Consider the following 26,531-nt stretch of genomic DNA (forward strand, 5'->3'; position numbering starts at 1 on the left):
CCCATTTTTTTTTTTTTTTTTGTGAGGCAACACCAATGTGTCAAGATTACAGAAGCTGTATTATTTGTGCTGGAGATTCCAATGGAGCTCAGAAATGACAGTTCATTTTCTCTTTCTCCATCTCTGTTTCCTTCCAGGCTACAGTCCCCTTTGAGCTTAAACTTTTATTTTTTTTTTTTTTTTTTTTTTTTGCAGAGAAAATAAAATGTGTTGTAATTGGGAGAAATCCCAGCCGGCTTGGGGCAACAGTTGCATAACAGGTTTAGGAAATGTCTGTCCTCTGATGGTCGAGCTTAGCCTGGGTCGCCGAAGGCACTTCCTGTGTCTGAGGAGCTCCTGTGACCGTCAGACATGGCTGGGCAGAGCCTAATTCCAGACCCTGAGGTTCCGACTGTCCACATAGTAGATGGTGCATGCTGTGGCTGGAGGAAGCCCCTGCTCCTGTATTTCAATGTGCCGAGAGTTTTTACCCCCCAGGATGGCTGGGAAGGGTACCTGTAGGCTGGGGCTCAGAAGAGGTACGCATATGTTCTGTTTATGCTGGCATTGAAGCCATTTTAAGCTAGGGGACAGACAGCCTTCTGTATTTAATTCCTGGTCTTGCCTTTAAGCAGTTTCAGTGTTGAGAAAGTCATCTCTCTGAGCTGTGTTAGAATTCTGTTGTCCACGAGGGCTATAGGCTTCTCATCTGAAGGTGGAAAGAGTGGCAATGCTTGGCCTGTCTTCCATTTGCTCCCTTTGCATCTTAGAGATGATGCAGCCAGTTTTGTCAGGAGCCCAAAGTGTTTTTTGTTTTCGTTTTGTTTTGTTTTTTTTGAGACAGGGTTTTTCTGTAGCTTTGGAGCCTGTCCTGGAAGTAGCTCTTGTAAACCAGGTTGGCCTCGAACTCACAGAGATTCACCTGCCTCTGCCTCACGAGTGCTGGGATTAAAGGCGTGTGCCACCACCCCTCCATCCAAAGTGGCTTTTTTTTCTTTTCTTTTTTGGTGGTGTTGTTGGTTTGTTTTTTCTTGTTTGAAACGGACTTTTGCCATTGTAGCCCATGCTGGCCTCTGACTCCTAATCTTCCAATTTCAGCTTCCCAAAGTGCTGAGATTATGTATTACCCTACATACAGAGAATATGTATGTGGGGTAATACATACATATTTTCTCCCTCCCTCCCTCCCTCCTTCCCTCCCTCCCTCTCTCCTCCCTTCTCCCTCCTCCTTCTTTCCATTCCTCCCTCCTCTCCAAGTGTGGTTGTTGGTGTCATGGCATCAGAGGTCAGAGGTCAGCCTTGGGTGCTGACCCTTACCTTCCCTCTTGTTGGGACAGTGTCTCTTGTTCACAACTGCACAGGCCAGGCTAGCTGGCCTGGCAGCTTCCAGAGACTGTCCTGTCTCCACCCCTCATCTTGGGATAGAACAAAGAGATTATAGACAGTCCTGTGCCTGCCTTTATGTAGGATCTGGGGATGAAAACTCCGGTTCTCACTTGTGTGACAAGTGGCTTTTCACTGAGCCACCTCCTGCGCCTGGGATTAAAGCCCTATGCAGGCTGCTCCGCGTATTTTATTTATTGTTAAACTGGGCTCTTAGGGAAAAGGGTAAATTCATGTAGGACAGTGGGATTCCCTGTGGCTGTGGCCTTGGGCTTTGACCTCTTACCCCTTTGAGCCCCCAGCTGCCTGCTGCTGTCTTCACCTGGGACACAAGGGAAGAGGAGGTGACCACTAGAAGGCACAGGGCTGTTGCTTGGGGGTCCTCTATGGACTAGCATTGCACACCCTCATTCTCATTTTGAGAATGTCCTCTGGAGCACCGGACAAATGGGTCTAGGAATGTCTTGGGGAGGGAGACCCCTGGATCAGCTGACTCATAAACTGTGTTTTGTCCTGGTTTCTGTGCTAGCTGATCTGTGTAGAAACAGGTGTCATTGTCTTGGGGGTCCCCTGGCCTCCCTTTCTTCATGATTTTTTGCTGGTAGTTGGCATCAGGAATCAAAGGTGGGGATGAGTGCTGGCTTGTGGGTCACAGGTCTTGCCCTCACAGCCTCTGACTCAGCTATGGCCTAAGTGCAGGGTGCTCTCTGTTGGGACATGGCAAGGTGGTTAGGGGTGCCCCCAGGCTCTCTGGTACCTGGATTAAAAGTGCCGGGTAGCTGGTAGGTGATTAGTTTCAAGGAATTGGACCCAAAAGGATGTTTCTGGTGGTGGTGGTGGTGGTGGTGGTGGTGGTGGTGTGTGTGATCTGCCCTGTGCATGGGTGTGCAAGTGAGCTGGGTGCATCTCAGTGAAGAAGTGAGAGGTGGATTTCCATAGTCACCATCTCTGGGTTTGGTTGCTCCTGTAGCCTCCAGTCTGTTGCCTGCCTAATTCATGGTAATGTCTGGCTACCCTCAAGCAATGGTACTCATTGTAAGATGGATGCCTCACCCATGGGGTCTGATATCCAAGAGGGTAGGTGCTTATTACATCAATTCCTTGGAGGGAGATGGTCCATTCTTAGGGACTCTGCACATCCGAGGGAAGGAAAGGGTCTCTGAGGCCTTGTGCTGGTTCAGTTCTATCTCAGCTTGTGTCTAGGCCTGAAGCTATGGGTGTTAGAACAGAGATGAATGCGTCTCATTCTGCTACATCACAGCAGGTCCCCTAGACACCAGCTCATCTTAGGGATCTCCTGGTGATCTGCTTTGTGGACTAGGTCCTGATCCCTGGTGAGAACGCTTTGCTGTTTTGGGGTTCCTGAAGCTCAAGCTCAGCATTCTCCCTCAGTTCCCTTTTGGGAACTTCGTGGTGACTTGCAGAGACCAGCCTGTCCTAGGAGTGAGAACATTGACTGTCTGAGCAGGGGAAGGTGGAAGCAAAGGTAGGAAAAGGGAAACACGGTTGGGCCAGAGGCATTGCTTTTGAGAACGGGGCCAGAGCAGGAGTGGCCATGAAGTTTCGGGTTTGCCTAAGTAACCCTTACTGCCCCAGGTAGGGGGAAGGGAGAAACTCGAAAAGGCACAGCAAAGATACAAGGGTGTTTTCCAGAGATGCCAAGGACACCGGCGCTTGTTTTGGAGGTGGAAACTCATAAGTGGTTACTTGTTCCCCGGGAAGGTGGGGGTGTGGCTGGGCATGCTTCCCTTGTTAGCTTTCCTTCGGTTTAGTGCCCATAGCTGCACTGATGCAGTGCAAGAGGACCCTCTGCTCCTGCTGGCCAATCCCAGGTGAGAGAGGGGCACCTCCTGACCACACCACCATGCAACTGTGGCGGTCCCTGGCCCAAGAAGAGGCCTTGGTGACTCAGTTTGTTTTCTGGTAGCTCTGGTGGGGGATGGACCCTTTTCTGTGTCTAGCCAGTGCTGGGTAGTTACACAGAAGACACAATAGAAGAAGAGATTTAGTCTGATTGAAGTCGAGCCCAAGAAAGCACCAAAGTGTAAGAAGGGAGTCTCTCTCCCCCTCACCCCTTCTTGTGCATGTATGTGGTATGCATGTGTGCGTACGTATGTGTGTTTGCACATGTGTGGACACGTGTGGGACAGATCCAAGTGTGTTTTTAGGGAGGCTGGAGCTTGATGCCAGGTGTCTTTCTCCATATATATGGAGGCAGGGTCTCTCAGTTGCCCCCCACCACCAGTTTGTTCCGGGACAGCTGTCTTCACCTCCCATGTGCTGAGGTTATAGGTGGGCCACCGTATTTGTCCAGCATCTACATCAGGTTCTGGGGTCTGAACTCTGGTCCTCAAACTTGTACAGCAAGCAGTTTGCCTGTGGAGCCATTTCCCTTGGAGCCTGGAGTTCCCTCCTTAATGAAGCCGTACATCAAACTATTTTTCCCCCTTTAGTCTCATAGCGTTTCCAGAAACATCTGAGTTTCTAAGCACTTGGGCATGCTGGGAAGGGAGAGGGTTCAAGGAACTCACTTCCAGAATTATTGAAGATTGACAAATGTGTGTTAGAGGTTTAAGGGTGTCAGCTCAGAAATGGCCTTTAATTATAAACAGAGTAGCCCTCACAGTCTGCGAGTTGCTTTAGCCCTCAGCTACTTGTTTACTTCTGACAGACCCTTTCAAGTTTTGGATTGGAGCAGGAGAAGTTGAAAATGCAATGTGCTGTCACGGGATGCAGAGCGCCAGGACTACAGATAACGGTGGGCTCTGTGGACCCTCAAATGTAGGGTTCCCCTCTCAGGCTTGGGAGCAGGCCCCCATCAGTATGGCGACACATCCCAGACTTTGCTCCTTGTGTTTTATGACAATGACATCCTAAGAAAGTTCCTGAAAGTCCCTTTCAGACCTTGGAAATCCAAAGTGACTGTAAAGATGGGCTGTCCCCAGAAGCCTCTGCACAATTGAGAGCAGATGTCTAATCTCAGAGCAGCCAGAGAGAAGGGACCAGGAAGTATAGGGGAGTGATTTTTTTTTTTCATCCCGGAGGCGGGACCCCAAGGAAGAGAGGTTAGGCTCATCTTTACTTGCAGTTCAAGGGGTATATTGACTGCACAGCAAGTGTGACTCAAACTCATGGCTTCTGTTCCTTGGGGCAGTGTGACTTCTAGGTGCTCTATTTAGACTTGGACATTGATGTAGACCCCCAGCTAGAGCAATTCTGCCTTGAGAAGAACGCTGGGATGGAGGATTGTTTGCAGTGCATTCTGGGAGAAGAGCCAACTGCTCATGTCCTTTTTTTTGGGGGGGCCTGCCTTGTCCCAGTATTCCAAAGTGCCCGCCTCAAAATTATAGTTTATTTTGTTGACTTGAAATCGCCAGCAAGAGCACAGGCCCTTCATTCGGGCAGCTCCAGAATGTTGACTGACTCCAGCCCCGCCCTGGAACCTAGGGGAGAATGTCCCAGATGTTTCTGGAGGGCTCTGTTTATAGCACTCTGACTCTTGCCCGCTGGAGACCTTTCACAAGTTCATCACCAGGAAGCTGAGTCATCCAGGGGTCAACTGGCATGATCAAAAGTCATCCAGTGCTGCCAGCAGCACAGATAGCGTTGGCTGGGCACTTGCGGGGAGCAGTGTAGGAATGGCCAAGTGGATGAGCTCAAGCTCCTCCTCCCACAGCATCCCCTCTCTCTCAGGATGAGGATTGGGGGGGGGGCAGCTGCACATCCTGGGGTAAACAGCAAAGAGCCATCTCCTTCCATTCACTCAGATTCTTTCCTTCTCTGAATCCAAGGCCGAGGTCAGAACCAGACCTAAGTCACTCATCCACATTCCCGTTCCACAGTCCCATGTGCCCGAGTCTTTTTCTTTTCTTTCCTGTGTGTATGTGTGTGCACGCGTCTGTGTTTATAGAGGCCAAAGGACAATGCTTAGTCATTACTCCTCAGGTACTGTTCACCCTGTGTGTGTTTCGTACACACCAGCTTCACCTTCCCCAGCCTTGGCGTTGTTACCACTTTGAGTCAGGGTCTCCTAGGTAGCCCAGGCAGGCCTAGAACTCACAGAGCTCTGCTTGTCTCTTCATCACGAGTGTGGGGGATTAAAGGCCGGTGCTACCATGCCTAGCATTACCTTGCCTTTGTGAGACAGGCTGTCACTAGGCTAGGCTATTTGGCAAGCTAGCCCCAGGTTTAACCTTCCTTTCCCCATGCTGGGATTGCAAGAGTGAGCCAATGTGCCTGGCTTTTTTTTTAAAATGTGGATTCTGGACGTCCGACTCGGGCCTTTTGCAAGTACTTTACCAATGACTGAGCTATCTCTCAACCACAGGCAACTTTCTCTTTGTCCTACACATCCCCAACTTTCCCATCCTCAGCCTTGGTGTCCACCTTGCCATCACTCACTAATCTCAATTAGGTCCCCTGCACCTCATCTTGTAACACTGCCTATTTAAGACAGAGTTTGGGGTTTGGGGTTTCCTATTTCTCCCCTACTAGATCATAAATATCTCAAAGGCCGGAACCCCACACCTTGCTGGGCTTTGCCCCCAGGAGCATACTAGTGGGTAGCCTGTGGGAAGATCTCTGGCAGGACAGCCATTTTTTCCTACTGGGGACTCTCTCTCACCCTAGTCCCTCATCTTTCTGTCACCCCTGGGAGCTCTTCTCTCAGGCAGTTTTGGTTTAAATCACACACCCTCCTCGTTCCTTCTTCCTAGGGAGAAGATTTTAGTTCGCCTTGGCTCTCACCCGTAATGGAAGCTTTCTGCCTTCTTTGCGTCCAGAGAAAACTTAACTCCAAAGTGTCAGGAATACATTGTGTATGTCACATAACGTCGGTTTAACGAGCGGGCCCCAGAGACTGAAACCTGGATCTTGTGATTGATCTTTTGGGGTGTCCTTTCCTGAGGCCTGTGCATGTGATGCTTAGGGTTTCCTACCTGGTGTCACCTTTTTGGAGACGAGGTAGAAGGTCCGTGAAGGAAGGACACTGGTCCAGGTAGCATGGCTGGCCTGACTGCACATTTATCCCCCTGTGCTGTCGAGATAATTTAATAGTAGAGTTTGTGCGATTATGGCCCCGGGAACTTATCTCCAAACCTTGGACCTCTGGGACCCCCTGAACTCTGGGACTCAGCTTTGCTGGTGCTCATGGCCTTGGCCGTTTCCCTGTGTGTTGTGCCCCCGACTCTGGAGGCACACATGGTAGATAGTCTGGGGAGCACTTCAGACCTTGCTGTGTGCATGTGGGTGAAACCTTGTTGGCCCCCGACTCCTTGGCCATTGTTAAAATGTCTCGTGAGGCACAGTGACCAACAGTGGATGATTCTCACAAGAAGCAGCCGCACAGATGCCTCGCCTGATATAATTACACACAGAGGAATGAGCAAGCGAAGGCTGGCGACAGGACCGCTCTGAATGCTGCTCTCTTCCTCTGTTTATTGGGCTAATCACAGGGCACACCGTAGAAGGTGTGGTGGCTCTGTGAAGGGTGTGGAAGCCGGCCTTGTAGAAGCTGGCAGGGCCGCACCCAGTTTGGAGACATGCTCAGGGTGCCCGTCTCCCGATGCGGTATGGGTTTCTGCTGAGCTGCACCCCCTGAATCCTGGCCCCCCTCCCTTCCTTGGTATCAATGCCAAGGGCTGTGTCTCAGGGCCACCGGCCTTGTCACCCACCTGGTCTCTCACACAGACACATTGCTGGTTTTCATCCGTGCCCTTGCGCCTGAACAGCTGGGATGTGTCCTGGGAGGGTGTCTCCTGCGGAGGCAAGCGGCTGGCACAGGCTGGGGAAGAAGTGCTGTGTCATCCAGGCAGGTTGGCCTATGGAGGGAACAGGGCTCGGGTTTTGTGGCCTAAGCATTTTGTCTTTCTTTTCAGATGCTTTCTCCATACACTTCTGGGCTAGGGACAGTGCTGGGTGGGGGGGAGAGGGGTTGTGGGGAGGGCTGACCCCACAGACAGTTTGGGCAGACAGATAGACAAAGGCTAGCTCCTGGAGGGCTGGCCTGCAGGAGACCTCAGGGAATTCTGAGTCCAGACTCACGAGACACATGCTTGGAGCAAACTGTAGATTAAATCTTTTTGAAATTGAGACTAAATATACATATATATAAAATATGTTGTTTTGCCCTTTTTAAAACTGTGTATATGTTCACGTTTGTGAAGGCCAGAGATAACCTGGAATGTTGTTCCTCAGGAGCTGCCCATCTTTTTTTGTAAATTTTTAAATTACATTGACACACACACACACACACACACACACGTGTATGTGCTTTGCCTATATGTATGTCTGTGTACCACATGTGTGCTTGGTACCCAAAGAGTTCAGAAATGGGCATTGGCTGTCCTAGAACTGGAATGACAGATAGATGTAAGCCATGATGCAGATACTGGGAACTGAGCTCAGGTCTTCTATAAGAACAGCAAGTGCTCTTAACTGCTGAGCCATCTCTCTAGCCCCTGATCATGTCTTTTGAGAGAGGGTCTCTTTTTACCCAAAAACTGCTAGGCTGGCAGGCCAGAGAGCTCCAGGAATCCTTACCTCCATCGCCAGTGCCTCTTTCTGTGCCTGGTGTCTGCATAGTTCTGGGGATTGAGTTTGGGTCCTCAGGCTCGTTTGGCAAGCACACATTACTGACAGAGCCATCTCTTGCCTTTTCCACACATACCCGTTACTGATGTTTAATGCTTTTCCATGGTGATGTGGCCAGACTCAGACATCTTTTCATCTTGCAAAACTAAACCCCAACTCTTAAATAACGAACTCCTATTTCCCCGCCCTCCAGACCCTAGCAGACATCATTCTGCTCCTCTTTAAATGCCGTTCCTTTAGTGCCCATGTAACCAGAGTCAGCCCTTTTGCAATTGCTTATTTCAGTCAGCATAATGTCTTCCAGGTTCACCCATAATGGAACATGTCAGAATTTTCACCCTTTCTAAGGCTAGACAGTATTTCATTGTACAACTAAGATCACATTTATCTTTGTCTGTGATGGACAACCGGACTTTTTCTGCCCATCCAAATACCCCGAGATCCTGCTTTCATTTCTTCTTGGTGTATCCCTGCAAGTGGAATTGCTGGATCCTTAGAAACTCTGCTTTTAACTTTTAGAAGAACTGCATGGCTGTCCTTTAAACATCCCTACAGTAGTAAATAGTGTGTTTGAAGGAGAATGGCTTCCAAAGGCTTCTGTATTTGGATGCTAGGGCTCCAGTTGGTGGAACTGTTTGGGAAGGATAAGGATTAGGAAGTGTGATCCTGTTGTAGAAGAGGTGTGTCACTAAGGGGTGGGATTTGAGGTGTCAAAGGCCCTTATCAGATCCTCCCTCCCTCCCTCCCTCCTTCCCTCCCTCTGTGCCTCTATCTTGAGGCTAAGATGTAGGGTTTCAGCTAGTGCTCCAGCTGCATCCTTACCTGTGTGCTGCCCTGCTCCCCACCATGACCATCTACCCTCGGAAGCTGTAAGCAAGCCCCCGGTTAAATGCTTCTTTGTATGAGTTCCTTGGTCATGTTGTCTCTTCACAGCAATGGAAGAGTAGTTAGGACAAGTGCACGAGGGTTCGCGTTTTCCCTGGTTTTCAGCCTCTCTATACCCTTGGTTCTTTTTCTGACAGTGTCTCCCTGTATAGCCCTGGCTGAGCTTGAGCTTATATGCTTCCTGCCTCCACTTCCCAAGTGCCGGGATTTTAGGTGTGCACCACCGTGCCTTTCTAGGTGTGTTTAAAAACGTATTTTTAAATACAGGTGTTTTAAAGCTGCAGATAAGTCCATTGTACATTAATTACTGTACATTAATGTTGGAGGCATACCTCCTTCAACTAAACATTCCTACACACTGACGCACCTTTGTTTATCGGTGGTGCTGCCAGTTAAGCAGATTCTGAGGCTTGACATTCTGACTGTATCCTTAGAGACAGTTAGCCCTGTTTCTTCCTTCAGCCTGTGTTTGCAGTTGTACAAGATGGTGAACAAAAGCACTAGGAGTCTGCCTGTCAAGCCTCCATGCCAGTGGGCTCCCAGAGAGGTGATACGACCGCTCCAGTGTCTCTGTAGTGGCCAAGCTGCACAGGAAGTTGGGTCTCCTAACTTCCAGAACATTTTGGGGGACCATCTGTTTGGCAAAGTGAGTCTCACCACCATGTCAGCATTTGTACCCGGTGTGCATTCCTAGAGAATCTCAGGCCAGAACACCTGCATCCCATCTCTGGGCTGTGGGGAGGTTGAAGTCCTCCAACGCAACAGGGGTGGAGGTGGGGGTCATGGGCAGGGGAGGGAGGCTCTCCTATGTGCAGACCTGCAGCTGATCTCGACCCTCACTTGTCTGCCATCCTGCGGCAGCCACACTTCCCTGCACTCCAGAAGGCATCCAACGAGGCCAAAGGCTTGCCCTTGAGGGGAGCTTGGCCATCACACACCACACAGTGGTCTCGGTGTATCTTGTTGCACAAGGACCCTCTCCAGCCCTGGGCTGGAACTTTAGTACCCAGTAAAGGTGAGCCAGGAGGCCAGGTGAGCGAGCTTCCTGGAGCACTTTGTTTGCCACCCTTTTAGCCCGTGTAAACTGATATTAGTGACTGCTCCCCATCCCCCACACTAGGTAGCTGTCCAAGTTCCCTTTGTTATATAACCAGGATTAATTTAAGCAGCTCTGTCCCTTCATTCAGAAATGGCAGGGAAGAGGAATGACTGTGGGAGTCTTGGTGTCCCCCGCCCCTGTGGGACAGCCTGGGCAACTTCCCTTCCTCCTGGGCCTTCGCTTTCATTCTGTCGCGTGGGATGGCAGAACGGAAGGGTACCTAAGGGTACCTCAGGTGTGCCGGAGTCTGCAGGCAGTGTTTGATGGGTGGTTTCACTCCCACCCTGGGCAGATAGATCTCAAGATCTCCTTCTCCAAGCAAGGAGTGTTGAAGGAAGAAATTAGCATAAATGACAGTTTCTAGTCCTCTGGGTTTTTTTTTTTTTCCAAAAACCAAAACCAAACCAGGATTAGTTAACTGCCAGATCCAAAGTGAAGGGCTTTCGTCTTCACGCCCTTTCTGGAAGGTGATGCCATAAGGATGCCCACACAGAGGAGACACATTATCGCCTGAGACCATGGTTGGTGGAGGAAGAAGCCTTCACCTGAGATGCCTCTCCAGAGTCTGCCCTGTGGTCGTCAGGAAGTGCAGGTGGCCTAGCCTCAAGCTCCTTTGGTCAGAGAGGATAGGAAATGAATGCTGTGGCCTGGAGTCCCCACCCAGGGCCCTGTGGCTAGGAACTTCCCCTCGGGAGCCCAGAGCCTGTTGTGTGGTTTATTGTCATCCTGTTTGTAGTCTAATGGGATTCTGTTTATACCTGTCCTGAAGTCCTGGGTACCAAACACCTAGTCCTTTAGCAGCCAGCTAGGAGAACACTCTTCCAGGCTGGGTGAAGCTAGTCTGCATGGTGGATCTTGGGGAGAGTCCAGGCATCTATATTCATAGAGATGGTTTTCCTCTCCCGCGTAGGGAACACACTGGTGGCTTCCTCCTCCTAGGTTGGGAACACAATGCAGACTTTCTACAAGTCACTGTAGCAGAGACAAACCCTTATCCATCCCTTGGTCCCTGGACTAGCTGACCAACCTGCTTCCCTTTCCTCATTCCTTCCTCTTGGGAAGCACACAAGGTAAGAGGTCTCTGCAGGTGAGGCGGCCGAAGGTCAGAGAGGTCAAGTAAGTTGCCAGGCTACAAAGTTGAATCAGGACTTCAGTGACTAGGTGGCAGAGGATTGGGCCATCTTTGTGTCCCGGCTTCAAATCAGCTTTCGCTGTGCACCTGATGGATGGAGGCATGCATTGGTGGAGGATGAACTTGTAACTGTCCCTGCCAGGCACGGAGATATCCTAAGGAGCTGCCCCTTCCTTTGACTATCAGACTGTTGAGACAGTGCAGCCCATGGTATTGGGATTTCCCCCAGGAGTCTCCCACTTGGAGAAAGGAAGAGACTGGAGGCTGGTGGCAGTGTCTGCCGAGGGAGCTTATCTCCCGGGGAGGAGTTCCCAACAGTTGTCAACATTTCAGATCACCTTGTAGGAGAGACCAGAGCGGAGGCAGTGATTGGCACTTGGCCTAAAACTGCCTCACTCTACATTCCTCTTCCTTCTGAATAAGCCAAAACCTCACAGCAGGAACCCAAAAAAAGAAAAGGGGGCGCCACTGGGCCTCTGTGTTGTTTCTCTTCCCAGTGTGGTCACCTTGAATAAATCCCCTTTCCTCTGCTTTCCACAATGACTTGTGTATTTAGTTGATCCATTTAAGACAGGTGCCTGAGCCTAGGTGGCTGGGACTGACCCTTACGCGGGTAATGAACTGCCGGCTCTTCTCCATATCCCACTGTCCCCAGACTTGTGCCCACTTCCCCAGAGTGGCCATCCTCTGGCATGAGGCCTCTCACCTGTCTCTGACCCTCTGACTCTGTCTCTCTATTCCCCCGTCCCACCTGTCCCGTCCTGTCCCATTCCATCCCTTCCCATCTTTATCGCACTGAGTTATCAATTAGCGTCCCCAGGCAGAGAGTAGAAGCTGTGTCTCTGTGATGCCTTGTGTGGATGGTTGACATGGGCTTCCACCAGACCCCGAGACTGGGTTTTCCAGCAAAATATAGTTGGAGGACAGGCAGAGGGTGCGGTCCCTGACTGGCTAGCTCTGTGTTACTTTTCCTTTGGAGCAGAACAAAGCGGGTGGTCCATGGTGTGTGGGGGGGGTAGAGGGGGTAACACGTAGAAGGCAAATGAAAACTTTGAAGGTAGCCCTACCATGCCAGACAACCATTGCTGGCAGAGCCTCAGCCTGACCTTGCTTATCTTCCTGGATCCTTGTTCTCTCAGGCACGCAGAGTGAACCTGCCCCGGTACAGGCCAATAGGCTTCTGTGGTGCCTGCATGAAGACTCTTATGTTAAATTTGTTCTTTTGTGGCCTGCCAAGCTTACCTATGCTTTGTGAAAATAACATGCTGTTTCTCCAGTTTGTCCTGACATCTTGTCCTTACTTGTGAATGGAGTGTTTACAAGCCATTCAAGTCCTCAAGACTGGCTGAGTCAGTGGGAGGCCTCAGAAGTGCGCTTTATTAGCAGGGAGTTGAACTGAGTCTCTTGGACGCATTAGCCTTTGGAAACTGGTACGTTTCGAACTTCCTGTTTAAAACACAGAGTTGGAATTGAACTGCTGCTGTTTGGATCATGGCACCTGGCAAGATGGGCAAGTGTCGTGGTCTCTGGACGGCCAGGAAGTTTTGCAGTCCCCAGTGGAGTCCAAAGCGGCATGATAAACAATATAAGAAAGCCCACGTGGGCATAGCCATGAAGGCCAATCTTTTTAGACCTACCTTCTCATGCCAAGGGAACTGTGCTGGCAAAAGCAGGGGTTGAAGTCAAGCGGCTAAATTCTGCGGCCGGGAGGTATGTCAGGGTGCAGCTCATCTAGAATGGCAGGGAGATTACAGCGTCTGTGCCCAGTGATGGCTGCTTGACCTTCACTGAGGAAAGCCGTAAAGTTTTTGTTGCTGGATTTGGTCCAAATGGTCACGCCGTAGGTGATGTTCCCTGAGTACTTTCTAAGGCTGTTAAAGGAGCCAGTGTGTCTCCTTTGGTCCTGTTCAAAGGCAAGAAGGAAAGACCAAGAGAGCATGTGTTTTGACAATGGAAACACAATAGTAAACTTACATTTTCTGAAAAAAAAAAAAAAGACAAAGAAAATGAACTGCTATTATAGCACAGTTGAGAAACAGGTCCTTCAAGGGGGAGGCTGAGATAGGGCTCTGACCTACTGAATGGATTGATGCCCTGATACAGGAAGAGGTCGGTTACCATGGGAATGGGGGAAGGCCTGATGAGAGTGTTTGGCTAGATTTACTGTGCTGCTTGCCTTTGCCCTTTGGCCTTCCAAAATGCAGAGACCCTCCCCAAATATTGGCATATGCGCTTGGACTTCCCAGGCTGTGATCCCCAAACATGGCTGCTGTTACAGCCAGTTAAAAATGTCCTGTTATACCAGAAGATGACCTGAGACAATTACTGGTTCAGCTCTATGTTTCCATCCCTCTAGATACCCTTCCTGCCCCTGACCTCAGGGGGTATCTGGCCCAAATTCTTTTTCTGGAGACCAAATGGTGATATGTTGATTCAGCACTATATCTAGTTTGACTGGATATATGAGTGGCCATGAGGTCTTTGGGGGGAAGTGGCTCGGGACTTGGCCTGTGAGGACGCTGGTGTAGGCCATGCATAGGCAGAGCCCACTAAGAGCTGCCTGGACTTGAACTTGGGGGAACTGGGGGAACTTAGACAAAGGAGATGGTTCCGTGTGGCTTAGTGGGGTCATAGAAGCGGTGCATGCTGGGGACAGGCAGGAATTTGGCTTAGAGTATCCCCGGAGTTGCGTCACTTGGTTCTCTACCACGATTTCCTCATTTATAAAATGAGGATGGCTTACCGTTCTTGTTTTTCTTATAGTATTTTCGGTAAATAGGGATAAAGGCATATAGAGTCTGCCAGTCTGTCAATGACAGAAGCAGGACTAGAGGCTCTGTTCTGAGTGGGCAGGCGTGACCCGCGTCTCAGGTTTCCCTTCTGTCTCCTAATGAGGTCACAGTTGCCCCCATGAGATCCCAGGCCTGCTATCTGGTATCCTGGGAATTTGCCCCACCTGAAGGGTAGAGATCAGTTAATCCTTGGGGTGTGTCTCACTTGGGGTGTTCTGAGAGTGTCTTGAGTAAACTGGCCAGGCATGGATTCTTTGGTCCCTCCCTGCTGGCTGTCGGGCCTTCTGGAGAAAGGATTAAACCCAAGTCCAGCTCCCGGGGTCAGGAATGGGAGCTGTAGCCTCGTATCCTTGGAGCCATAGGCATGCTATGAGCTGCTGCCCTAGGTAGAGGGGACACCCAAGTGGTGTGTGTGACAGTGGCCACAGCTTTGGAGAGAGCAGCCAGCCTGTCTGGGGACCCTGAAGGGAGGGTTTCTGTCTGTCCAGCCAAACGTCTGAGATTTCCTGCTGGCTGTTTTAAGTAGCATATAGCCATGCCCAGGAAGTCAGCTGATTCACGGGCTCAATTCTGGCCCTCCTTTCCAATGGACCATGAAGAGAGGGTTTCTGTCTGTCCAGCCAAACGTCTGAGATTTCCTGCTGGCTGTTTTAAGTAGCATATAGCCATGCCCAGGAAGTCAGCTGATTCACGGGCTCAATTCTGGCCCTCCTTTCCGTTGTCTGGTCCTAACCTGCCTTTCCTATAGCCATCTTCAGATGCCCATGTAATGTTCCAACTCTTCCTCTGAGTCTTGGTCAGTGCTCCTCCTATCCCCATACCTTCCTGAGGGACATCCTTGCACATCATATCCCAGGCACACGATCTTGTCTGCCGGTTAACTCTGCTTGTCCACATGGTCCTCTTTCCTCATAAAACCTCCCCCAGGTCTGTGTGCTCCCCCAGCTGGTTCGTTGTTCCCATACCCTCTGTGAATGGGCTTGCTTTATATTTTTCTCGGAGAGTCTAGAAAATTAAATAGTCTAGAAAGAGCTGTAGTGACAAGTTCTGACAGCTCGATGCTCTGTCCCTTTTCCTAGCTGAAGCTTGAGTGACCCCTCCCTGGCCACCTTGGAGGTGAGAGTTTTTGTACCCTGGTGCGCCCCTGTGTGGCCATAGGGGGAGAAGCAGGCTTGGTTCTGTGATTCCGTCACGCAGCCTGAAGAACTTTGTTACTCTGGCCAAGGTGGAATTCCATTCAACACACGATGCAGTTTGTCCCCCAGAAACAGCAAGTGTCTTGGCTGGGGCCTAGTTTAGTCAGCAGAGTGTTTGCCTGGCAAGCACAAGGACCTGGTTTAATGGCTAGTACAGCAAGCAAAACTAGCATTACAACGGAAAACACACCCTACTGGACCCAGCGGATTTCGGTGCTGTCTCTACATGGGGAGTGGCAGGTGTGAGGATCCTTCTTTGTCATAGGTAGCCAGGAAGGCAGGACTGCGGGACATGGACATAATGCCATTCAGAGGATGGGGATCCCTGAGGGTTGGGAGTGAAGGGAGGGCAGAACCTTTGCTGTTTGCAACTAAACACACTCTCTCGGCCACCTCCTCACACTGGGGCCACCTGAAGAAATTCCGGAACTTCGGCGTGGTATCAGGCTCCTCCAGGCCCGCTCTCCTCACTGTTATAACTCTGTCCTCCTAGCTGGTATTGCAGCTGGACCAGCCTTTCTGCTTGCTCCCAGTTAGAAGTTCTCAGCAGAGGCGGTCCAGCCAGCGTGGGAGGTCTCTGATCAGAATACATGTTCTGGAGCGCCCCCTGTGCGTGCTGTGTGGACTCCTGCTTCGCCACCGTTTCAGAAGACAGCAGCGACCACTCGGGGTGGTCATCTTCTCTTGCTGCTCTCTAAACATCACAGGACGCGGATTTCCCCCTGATTAAATAGACACATAGGCCTGTCTTTATTTTCATACATCTGGATAGGGAAGTATGTCTTGTGGGTGTGGTTTCTAAGTCGGATGGTGTAAATTCAAAGCACGGCGGATGAGTTAGAGCAAAGAGTATCGACTCCTATGAAAGCAGTGTGATAAAATTCTTTACTTTGTATGCTAATTTTAAAGATTAACTTTTTACGAAAAGCAAAGCGTGAGCTGGAGTTCAGAGCTTATGGGTGAGCTGAGGTGTGTGCAGAGCATCGTTGACGTCGTGGTTTCTCCTCCAGGACTTAGCCAACTGCGTCATTCTTGGTTAGTGGGTATGGGAATGATGCTGGCTGCTGGCTGTTAATACAGGATTTCAAAGGACCAGGATGGGACCATTGTGAGTCTGTCTTCTGTAGAGCAAAATGAAAAGGGGTGCAGGTTCTAATTGAGCAATGCTGGTGAGTTAGGGGTACTGGCAAATTAGGGGTGCTGGTGTGTTTGGGATACTGGTGAATTAGGGGTGTTGGTATGTTAGGGGTACTGGCGAATTAATAGTGCTTTTGGGTTAGGGGTACTGATAAATTAGGGGTGCTGGTGGGTTACGGTATTGGTGGATTAGTGTGTTGGTGGGTTAGGGGCATAGGTAAATTGAGTATTGAGGGCTTCACGGCTCATGCTGCTTCTAGTGTTTTGGGGTTCCACATTTGTAGTATTTGTAGTATTCCACGATTTGTAGACATCCCAAGGATTCCGGAAGAACTGACATGGCTCTACAAGGCCTGGGTGAATTTATAGCTTCATTCCAAAAGACATTGCTTCCCACAGAACACTTGGCCAGAGGAGCCTCTCCCTGCTGGCCTTGGGCTGTGATCCGCGGTGGGGTGATTCATGGGGAGGTCTCTACTTGGGAATGAACTCCCATGCCCCATCCTCTGTGTTGTGGGTGGCTGTTGGTGGAAGATGGCCTTGTGTGTCTGCAGGGCAGCTTCAGCTCCCCGTGTGGCGGGAACTCAGTGGAGCGCATGAGCCGAGCATGTGTGTGTGTGTGTGTGTGTGTGTGTGTGTGTGTGCATGCATGCATATTCACACCAGGGCCTTGGAGCCCATACCCTGGCTGGATCCCCGTGGTTCTTGACTTTCATGTTATCTTCTGACCCTGGAAATGCCACATGTACTTTGAACCCGGGAAGGTCCGCTCTCCACCCTCTTTTGAGAAACGTGAGACGGGAGATTGAAAGTCGCCAGCGGCGGCTCTCGGGCAGAGTGCTTTGGTGATGACACACTGGTGCCTGGGCTGGGCAGCGTCCTGAGCAAGCAGTTTTGGCAGCTCCATGGCCTCCCTTTCAGGTTTTCTTTTGTTCTTTTGGGCTGGACCCTGCTTCCATACCCCCCTTGTATCAGGTGGTGGTGGTGGTGGTGGGGAGGTGCTTCTGGGGTCCTATGTTTTCTATCTAAAGACAGGGCTGAGCTCCACAGGCTCGTTGCCTCTGGTTATATGATCCACGAGCTCACCTGGGACAGCACACACATTTTCCACTCTCCCTCCTCCCCTCTCCCTGCCTCCCCTATGTAAGAGAACAGGCTACCTGTCTTATCCTGGGGAGGGTATGAGAAAGAGATGACCCCTCTCCTAATCTCTCTGGATGCTTATGGGAGGAGCCTGGCCTGTGCATGTGTCATTGCCTGAAATCCCTCCTATAACGCAAGTGCCAGGTGCCCAAGGGGGCCTGAACCAGTGCCACACTCATGAGTGACAGAACTAGGCTGAGCCCCAGAGCTCTTTGCTCTTTGCTGCCCCCTTGAGAGTGAATGGCGGTAGTGCAGAAGAAGGCCGGGGGAAGCTCAGAAGCAGAAGAGGCTGCGCACCTGCTGTTGGCTATTCTTGACCGCTCCCTGCTGATCATCCTGTCCTCTGTCCTTCCTTTAGAGGGGCTGCCCAAGGGTCTCTTGACACATACAGACTCCCTGTATTTCCTGCCTCAGAGGTTTGTCTGTTGGCTCCAGCTGTGTTTTCACAAGTGTGCTTGGCCAAGTGTGACTGCTTATTAAATGAGAAAAGCCGCTAGTGCTGCCAAAGACACATGTTTAGGAAATGCCTGGTTAAAACGAGCTAAACAGGTTTCTTTCCTGAAGGGTTTCCCAGAGCCTACCACATGCTGCTGTGTGGAATAGATTTCTAAGAGGTAGGAGTTACAACCCAAACATGGAAACTGAGTGTAAGGAAAGGCAGCCAGGTCCAACGCAGGACCTGAAGTCCCGATGGGCTGGGGAGCCTTGCTGGAGAAAGGCACTTGCTGCGGAGCCTTGTGGCCTGAGTTTGAGGCCCCTTACCCACATGGTAGAAGGACAGAATTCATCCTTAAAGGTTTGCTCTTACCTTCACATGTGCACCATGACACATGCATGCTCACATACGTACACACATACACACAAATAAATGTAAAATGATGAAGATGAAACTCCGTCAGATCCTTTCTCTGGTGCGTGTGCGTGCGAGCGTGTGTTTTCTGCATCTTTGCGTAGCCACATTTGTTCATTTTCTTCACTTTTCTCATGTCTTTTTATTTAAAAAAATTGTAGTTATATATTATATATAGATTGTATACATTATATACCGTAATGCACATGTAATATGCATATTATATATGTACACATATATGCCGTTTTCAAGCTGGGGCCAGAGAGCTAGTACTTGCCTTGCAAGCATGTCTAGAATTTGGATCCCAGCATCCACATAGCAAGGCAATCTTCCTATGCAGGTCTATGACCCCAGCTCCCAGGGAACTGGAGATGACTGGGGCTTGAAGACTTCCAGCCTAACTGAGCAAACATGTCCCAGGTTCAGGAAGAGACCCTGTCTCAGAGGAATAGGTGGAGAACAGTAGGTAACATTCCAGACACACACACACGCACCACACACACACACACACACATTTGTACGCACGCGCACACACATACACATGCGCACACACATACACATGCACACACACACCTTTCATACATGTTGCCATCCTCACCACTGTTAAGTACCTACACAGCTCAGCATCATCTCCCAGATTCATGCTGTGCTGTAGCCATCTCCACTGTCAACCTACAGAACTCTTCCTATTGCAGAGTCAAACTCCTGTGCCCACTAAACACGTCTCCATCATCCACCCTCAGCCCCTGCCCCGCCCCCCCCCCCAGCTGTGGCTGTGTGGCTCTGACCGTGGTGGGTCCCGCCTGTCAGTGCAGTACTCTGGGAAGTGGTTAGCCACATTTTTGCTAACCCCTCATTCTTTTTTTAATGTTAATATTTTAACATTTAATATTTAATATCGGTATGTCTTGTCTTTATCAACAGTGAACCACACATTGATTATTAATGTGGTTCAACTTCTGACAAATACTGATTTTGTGATAAACCAACCATGAAACAGTATCTTTTCCCCACGTGCCTTCAAACCCAGGAACTCATTTTACTTTTGTCTCATTTCAGTGTTGTAGATACCGACATATTTACCTTTCTGTATGTCATCAGACTTATTACTGAAACTGGAGTTCACTATTGTTTATACATTGTTGGTAAGAGTTATTTTACATCCAGTGCAATACATAACTTTTCAGTATATACACGTTTAATGAATTCTAGTAAAATGCATAGTAAAAAAAGTTTTCTCTTGTTAAAGTGCTTTTTTTAAAAAAAATTGGTTTTATTGAGCTGTATATTTTTCTCTGTCCCCCTCCCTGCCTCTCCCCTTCAACCATCTCCCATGATCCCCATGCTCCCAATTTACTCAGGAGATCTTGGCTTTTTCTGCTTCCCATGTAGATTAGATTTATGTATATCTTTCTTAGGGTCCTCTTGGTTGTCTACGTTCTCTGGGATTATGATTTATAGGCTGATTTTTCTTTGCTTTATTCTTAGAAGCCACTTATGGGTGAGTCCATGTGATAATTGTCTTTCTGGGTCTGGGTTACCTCACTCGATATGATGTTTTCTAGTTCCGTCCTTTTGCCAGCGAATTTCAAGATGTCGTTATTTTTCCTGTTGTGTAGTACTCCATTGTGTAAATGTACCACATTTTCCTTATCTATCTTCAGTCGGGTAAACCCTCGTTCTTTTGGGTTCCTTTTAACCTTTTCTCCACTTCTGGCCCATGAGACAGAGACTGTCAGCTCTCTTGTTTATATTTAATAGACAGAGTTACTGAGAATTGAAAAGTAATAAGCGGTTAAATTGATTGCCCTCCGTCCATCTCTTGCATCCGTCTGTCTCGCTCCTCACCCACCTGGCTCCAGCCTTTCCTCTGAAGCTATGCCAACTTCCGTGCCACCTCTGGACGCCTCAGGGGTTATCCTCTTCCCTTCCTGTCACATGCTTTTTTCTCTTTTTTCTTTTCCCTGCTGTCTTCTTTCCATTTCAAGAGTGGGTCCAGGTGTTCGCTCTTTGGTGAGGGCCTAGCTGGGCCCTGCTCCATGCGCACGGCCACCTGCTCTACTCCAGGTGAGTATCATTGGGAATTCCCCATGGACAGAAACACCCACCAGAGTGCAAGGTGCCCCCTTTGACTTTGCCTTTTTCTTAGGAGGTTGGCACACTTAGGTTCAATAGTGTTTGGCATAGCCACCACGTCTTTATCAGAAAAGGGGATGGAAATGCAAAGCCAATGCCAGACTTCCTGGGAAGCATTAGCGTTGATGCTGTGCCCAACGAGCTGTCAAGGGTATGTGTGTAAAGGAAAGGCCTGCGAGATGATCTCGCCTTTATAAAAGGGGTGAAGGAGGTATAGGTGTTGTTCCCTGGGAGCTCTCTGTGTGATTGTTACAGCTGAGGACAGCCACATGCCAGGGTAAGCCACCTCAGGCTGGTCCTGAAGCCTATACTGTGGACCCCACTGTTTCCCACACTGTCTGGCTCTGTGCCCACTGCCATCCCTCAACTCCCTTCCTCCTCATAGGACCAGCGATGAATCCCATACTGACGTGGAGGAAGTTATTGGAAAGTACCAGGGGCTGGGTGGGGCCTCAAGAGTCCTTTAATGAGCCTTCCTACCCTGCAGGGATTAGATCAGCAGAGGAATTTTGGAAATAAAATTGTTTTGAGTTCGTACGTGTTGAGGTGGCACCCATAGATCCCGCCACAGTTTCTCCCAGGTGATTCTGCTCATCAGCTGTTGAAATAGGAGCGGCAGCGGGGCTGCGTCCCCAACACCCCGGCCGCTTGGCTAGCTCATGCCCGAAATAACAACACACAAACTGTATTCATTTAAGAACTGCTTGGCCCATGAACTCTAGCCCTTACAGGCTAATTCTCGCACCTGGACTAGCCCATTTCTAATGATGTGTGTAAGCACCCCAAGGTGCGCTTACCGGGAAGATTCTAACCTACGTCCATCCTGGCTTCAGAGCGCAGAGCTATCGTGTCTATCCGGCAGAGCTGAGCATGGCGTCCCTGCTCCAGAGCGCAGAGCTGTCGGGTCTCTCCGGGAGCAGAGCAGAGTCTGACCTCACTTCCTCTTCCGCCCAGCATCCTATTCTGTTTATTCCACCCACCTATGTTCTAAGCTATGAGGCCAAGCAGTTGGTTTATTATAATTAACTAATTACCTTCCTCCATCAATCAGCCCCTGCTTTACAACCTGCTTCCATTTTCAAATCAAACCTGCTGGGGACCAGCGAGGTAACATGCTAAATCAGACCCCCTTGGGCCTGCCAGAGCCAGCCTCTGCTCTAGTCTGAGGTCTTGATGCAGCTACTCCTGCTGTCTCTGTTTTCTCACCTTGTTGCTCCTACTTCTTGCCCTGGGATCTGTGGTTTCTGCCTGCTTGGATCCAGGGAAGTCCTCAAAAACCCTGACAGGACCCTGCCCTAGGCCAGGAGGAGCTCAGGAGGTGGTAGTAGCCCACCTCTTTGGCCAGTATCCTTCGCTGAGAAGAGGCACTTTAGGAGGCACTGGGGCATCTGCTCTGGCCAGAGTGGCCCTTTTCCCTAAGCTCAGATTTGTCTTCAGGAACAGGTGTGTTCAGCGGGGCACAGTACCGAGTGAGGACCACAGTGGATTGCAGCCTTGACATCAACTAGGGATGGATAGATGATGCTGACAGTGAAGGATAGATTTAGTCCCTGAGAGTGTGGTTCTTGCTAGGGGAGGTGGGCCAGGCGGCGCAGAATCCTTCCAAACTACTCGGCAAAGTTGCACCATCAATTCCTATATTCATTGGGTGCCCAGGATACGTACGTCTACCAAGCCTGAGTCCCTGCCATGAATGAGAATTAGAGCCCAAGGTAGGGGTGGTGGGGTCTCAGCTCTCAGGGAGATTATATCCTGGATCCACCTTAGTCACCTTTATACAACACCCCCACCCCCGTGGATAGCACGACTAATGAAAACTCAGAGAGAAAAATTGGGGTTCAACCTGAAGGTCAGAAAAGCAAAACAGCTAGCCCCGACTCTTATCACTACCTCAGTCCAAAATGGCGATCCTGCCTCCAAGACTCTCAGAGTGAGACTGTGACTGAGAGCTGTCTCCTCCTGTTTCACAATCCTCTCTAGGGCTGGGATTAAAGGCCCCCTGGTTTCTATATCCACTAGTGTGGCTACTGGGACTAAAGGTGTTGTGTTACCCCTGCCTGGTCTGTAAGACTGACCAGCGGGACTGTTTTACTCTCTGATCTTCAGGCAAACTTTATTAAAATACAAATGAAATGCCCATACACCCACGACTCCTTTATCACCAACTACAGAAATGGAAATAGACACAATGCCATATCATCCCCCCCCCCCCACCTCCCTGACATCCTCCCAGGGAATGAACTCACGCTTAGAGTTCACTCATGCTTAGAGTTACCACCCTGGCTGACCAGGGTTGCAACAAGAGCCATACATAAGATCTGAATCCACTCCAGCCCCATGCTGCCAAGGCCCAGGGCCGCAAACAAGGCATTGCGCCATCTGTCGGGCTGAGATTTTGGCATTCTGACAGCCATAGGAGACACAGCCTGGTGAAAGACAAGACCTCATTTGCTTGAAACTTTGAGTGATTTCAGATCTTTTCAAATAGAGAGAGAATGAGGCTGAGGGATTTGTTTTAAGGAACTGGCTCACATCACCGTCGGGGCTGCACCCTGAAGGTCAGCAGGGTGGACAGCTACCAACGTCACACAAAGTCAGGAACCACTGACTTTTGTTAGCCTTAACTAAACAAAACAAAACAAATCTTAGAGAACTGTTTAGAGCACGCTGATGTTTGATCAGGTAATTTGTGCATCTCAGCCTCGCCGGGTAGAAATAATGAAATTAAACCCTCTCTCCTCACATGCCTTTCATACCTGTGCGAGTGTTGAGGCCAACAGAACTGGGGAAGCCATGGCCTCTCCTCATGGACACTTTCCTTTCTGTGCTTAGGAAGTGGTCAGAGCGAAGCCTAACTTACTGAGGGTTGCTTCATAAAAACACAGTGTAAAAGATACTTAGAGGTGACGGTGTGAGTGAGGCCCAGGGGGTCTGGGGAGATTTCCTGGTAGGGCCTGGGGAAAAATGGACAGGACACAAAGGTTCGGGGGTAGAAGGGTACACAAGACTTGGGAACCAGAGTAGACCAGAGGATGCTGGGAACCAGAGTAGATCAGAAGGATGCAGATAACTCAGTTGGTTTTCTCCAGACTAGCATCTGTAGCCACCTGTACATCCTAAGTCAGAAAAAGGTGCACCTGTATTAAACACGTGCCGACCGTTAGCTCGTGTCTTTAGTGCCTGAACAGGGCACTCTGATAACTTTCTACAGCACTTCTTTTGGAGGCGGCGGCGGCAACTTTTGTTGGTGGGTTTTTTAATTGTTGGTTGGTTGATCGGTTTTGTGGAGACAAGTGTAACCGAAGCTGGCCTTGGCCTTGCTGTAGACGAGTATGACCTTGAACGCCTGATTCTTCTCCTGTCTCGGGGTGCTAAGATTGCAGACATGCCCACTGTGCATGGTTTATATATATGGTGCTGGGACTCAACCCATATGGCCTTGTGCACCATAGGCAAGTGTTCTCCCAGGGGAGCCACATCCCACAGCCTTCATATAGCATTTTTATTACATTATCTATCATCTGGGGACAGGCGCCTAGGCCAAAAGCACCGTAGCATTTTACACAAGGTTAAACATTCATGAATCCTTAGTGTCCTTAGTGGGGGACTCCAGGGTCAAGTCCCCCACAGAGACTGGGGGCAAGCATCTGTCCATATTAGCTCCCCTATTCATACCTACTTTCTGTCTCCTGCAGACACGAATGCAGAGTTTGAACCCAGATCCCAGAGCCCAGTATACAAGCATCTATGGCGCCCTCAAGAAGATCATACAAACGGAAGGCTTCTGGAGGCCCCTGCGGGGCCTGAACGTGATGATAATGGGCGCAGGGCCCGCACATGCCATGTATTTTGCCTGCTACGAAAACATGAAAAGGACTTTAAATGACGTTTTCAGCCACCAAGGAAACAGCCACCTCGCTAATGGTATTTTGAAAGCGTTTGTGTGCAGCTAGGAAGCTCTTCTCTTCAATGTTTGCTCCATGGGTCTTCTTCCTCCCCAGGACCCAGCAGCCTTCGTCTCTTCGGCAGCTTGCTCAGGAACAGAGAACTCTAGGGTCACGTGGTTGCACACGCACACACATACACACGCACTCGTACACATGTTTTATTCATTCCCCTCTTTCTCTGGGGGAAGCTGGTGGTAGAGGTGTTTTGGTATTTATTGTTGTGTGGGCTTTTTTTTTATTACAAAAACCACTCAAAACAATTAATGATCAGTCATAGGAAAAAAAATCTTTTGAATGCTGGATTGCAAAACAAACAAAACACAGAAAAGGACAGCTTCTTTGAGACTATTTAAAAACTGGTCCAACAGGTCTCTCCAGCCCCCAGGATCTAACTAAGTTTGGAAAGGTCAAGACGGTTTATGCTGACAGAGGACTTGTGCCACGGCGAAGGCCTTCCCCGCTTTAAGCTACAGGAGATTCGGGCCTTTGACACCCCCAGCCTCCTCCGTGTGTCTGAGTCGCATCTTTCTGCAAGCCAGGGCTGAACTAGTTTCCTGTGGTTGATCTGGGGGGGGGGGGGGAGGAAGGGGGTGGCTGGGAACTGGGCGTCTGTGGGCAACTCGTGAGTCAGGAGCCAATGGGCCAGGTCGGGTGGTAGCGTGGGGCGGGACTTTAATGGGCTTTTCAGTGGGTGAGACAGGACTGTGGATAGCAGGCAACATAAGGTATGTTTACTTTGACAACATCCATTTTGAGGCATTGGAGGAATGGATGTGACCATCAGTAAAGCTCTCCTTTGCTTTGTATTCTACCCAGAACAGAATAGCGTCCCTTAGGTCAGCCACCCTTAGAAACAAGCATCCTTAGCTACTTTGATGACTTGGCTTTTCAGCTGCTGATCATGACCAAGTGCCACGCCCTTGTGCGTCCCTGAGGCGGTACTTACAGGCCCAAACCGCCTTCCTTAATGGCTCAGCTCTTTGAAGGAGACTGTCTGCCCAGTGCTATCCCCGCAGCAGTGTGCCAGATCCTATGGTCGCTGGCCCCTTTCTGGGTCTGTGTGTGCAGTCGGCAGGAGCCACTAGGTGCCTTCCTGGTCATTGTAACTGGCAGGCAGCTGCGCGGCAGAGGGAGGCACTAGGAAGCCAGAAGCAGAAATTGCAGGGCCAGTTCAGGCTTTCAAAGCCAGGCAGGGAGAGACCTTAGATGAAGATCACTCACAGGTCCAGTCCTAAGTGTGCTTGGACGTCAGTTAAGGCAGCCAGTCATATGCGCGATGCTATCCCCATCAGCAGCCTTTCTCTGTACCGAAAGGCTCAACACAAGAGAATCAAAGTCCAGGCAAAGCGTAGTTTCTGGGCTCCAACCCAGTTGACTTACAAGGAAAGGAAAAGTCTCTGAGATGTGTAGAACAGACGCCCTGGTCCTTGGTGTAACTCAGCATTCCTACCTCCGCTTTGGGGTTTTAAAGTTTGCTCACCCCGGGCTGAGCCTCTCGCTAGTCAGTTTTGAGCCTTAAAAAGCTAAGTTCATCCGACTGTAAGTTCAAGGAACTTTCCGGGACACCTGGAGTCAGCGGTTGATTTTCTGGAGTTTGTTTTGCAGGGATAGCTGGGAGTATGGCCACCCTACTCCACGATGCAGTCATGAATCCAGCAGAAGGTAATGTTCCACGGCTACAGGGAGGGACAGTGGGGGACAGTGGCGAGGCCGGAGGAGCTGGGGGCAGGAAGGTGGGCAGGGGCTGACTTCATCAGCCTGCAGGAAGATTGCGTTCTTTATACATTACTGGGAGGTCTCAGGGAAGCCAGGGAGCCCTGGGGTTCTAAGCGCTTCCTGCCATGGAAACAGCTAAGCAGAGCTGTCTGCTACTTGGCAGCATCCTAGGAGAAGTTAGAAACTACTCTTCAGGCCCTGCCCCAGGCCCACTGGGGCAGAATCCTTGGGGGATCGCTTTGTGTGGTTTTCAGTACAGCACAACCTATGTGTTCAAGGGCGTGCTTAGCAAACACATATACACGTCGGACACTGTGAGTGTTTAAGGGTGTGATCAATAAGCACATATGCACACCAGACACTGTTCATTCTTTCCAGTTGTTTCTATCTCATTCACTGTGGGTTGTATCACCCACCCCCTTCAATACAGAATCTCTGCGTACAACCCAGGATGCCCCGGAACTCCCCTGAGACCCAGGCTTGCCCAAACTCCAAACCTTTCTGCCTTAGCCTCTTGAGCACTGGGATTATTGGCATATATACAT

General features: G+C 49.9%; 1 protein-coding gene and 1 pseudogene across 2 annotated transcripts in view; both read left to right on the forward strand.

The window, feature by feature from the left end:
• The window catches only part of Slc25a37 (solute carrier family 25 member 37), a 40,903-nt gene that overhangs the window by 11,447 nt on the left and 2,925 nt on the right, over positions 1–26,531 (forward strand). The window contains exons 2-3 of one of the 2 annotated variants that reach the window (XM_050121862.1): positions 24,019–24,247; positions 25,876–25,932. In XM_050121862.1, the coding sequence (XP_049977819.1) occupies positions 24,019–24,247; positions 25,876–25,932 (286 nt within the window). Of the gene's footprint in view, positions 1–24,018; positions 24,248–24,282; positions 24,778–25,875; positions 25,933–26,531 lie in introns of those variants that run through there. The other variant, XM_050121863.1, reaches the window with a different exon arrangement.
• On the forward strand, positions 12,438–13,017 carry LOC126488395 (40S ribosomal protein S23-like; annotated as a pseudogene).

The sequence above is a fragment of the Alexandromys fortis genome, unplaced genomic scaffold (assembly GCF_014885135.2).
Source record: "Alexandromys fortis isolate MF-2015 unplaced genomic scaffold, M_Fortis_MF-2015_v1.1 scaffold_203, whole genome shotgun sequence".
Classification (NCBI taxonomy): domain Eukaryota; kingdom Metazoa; phylum Chordata; class Mammalia; order Rodentia; family Cricetidae; genus Alexandromys; species Alexandromys fortis.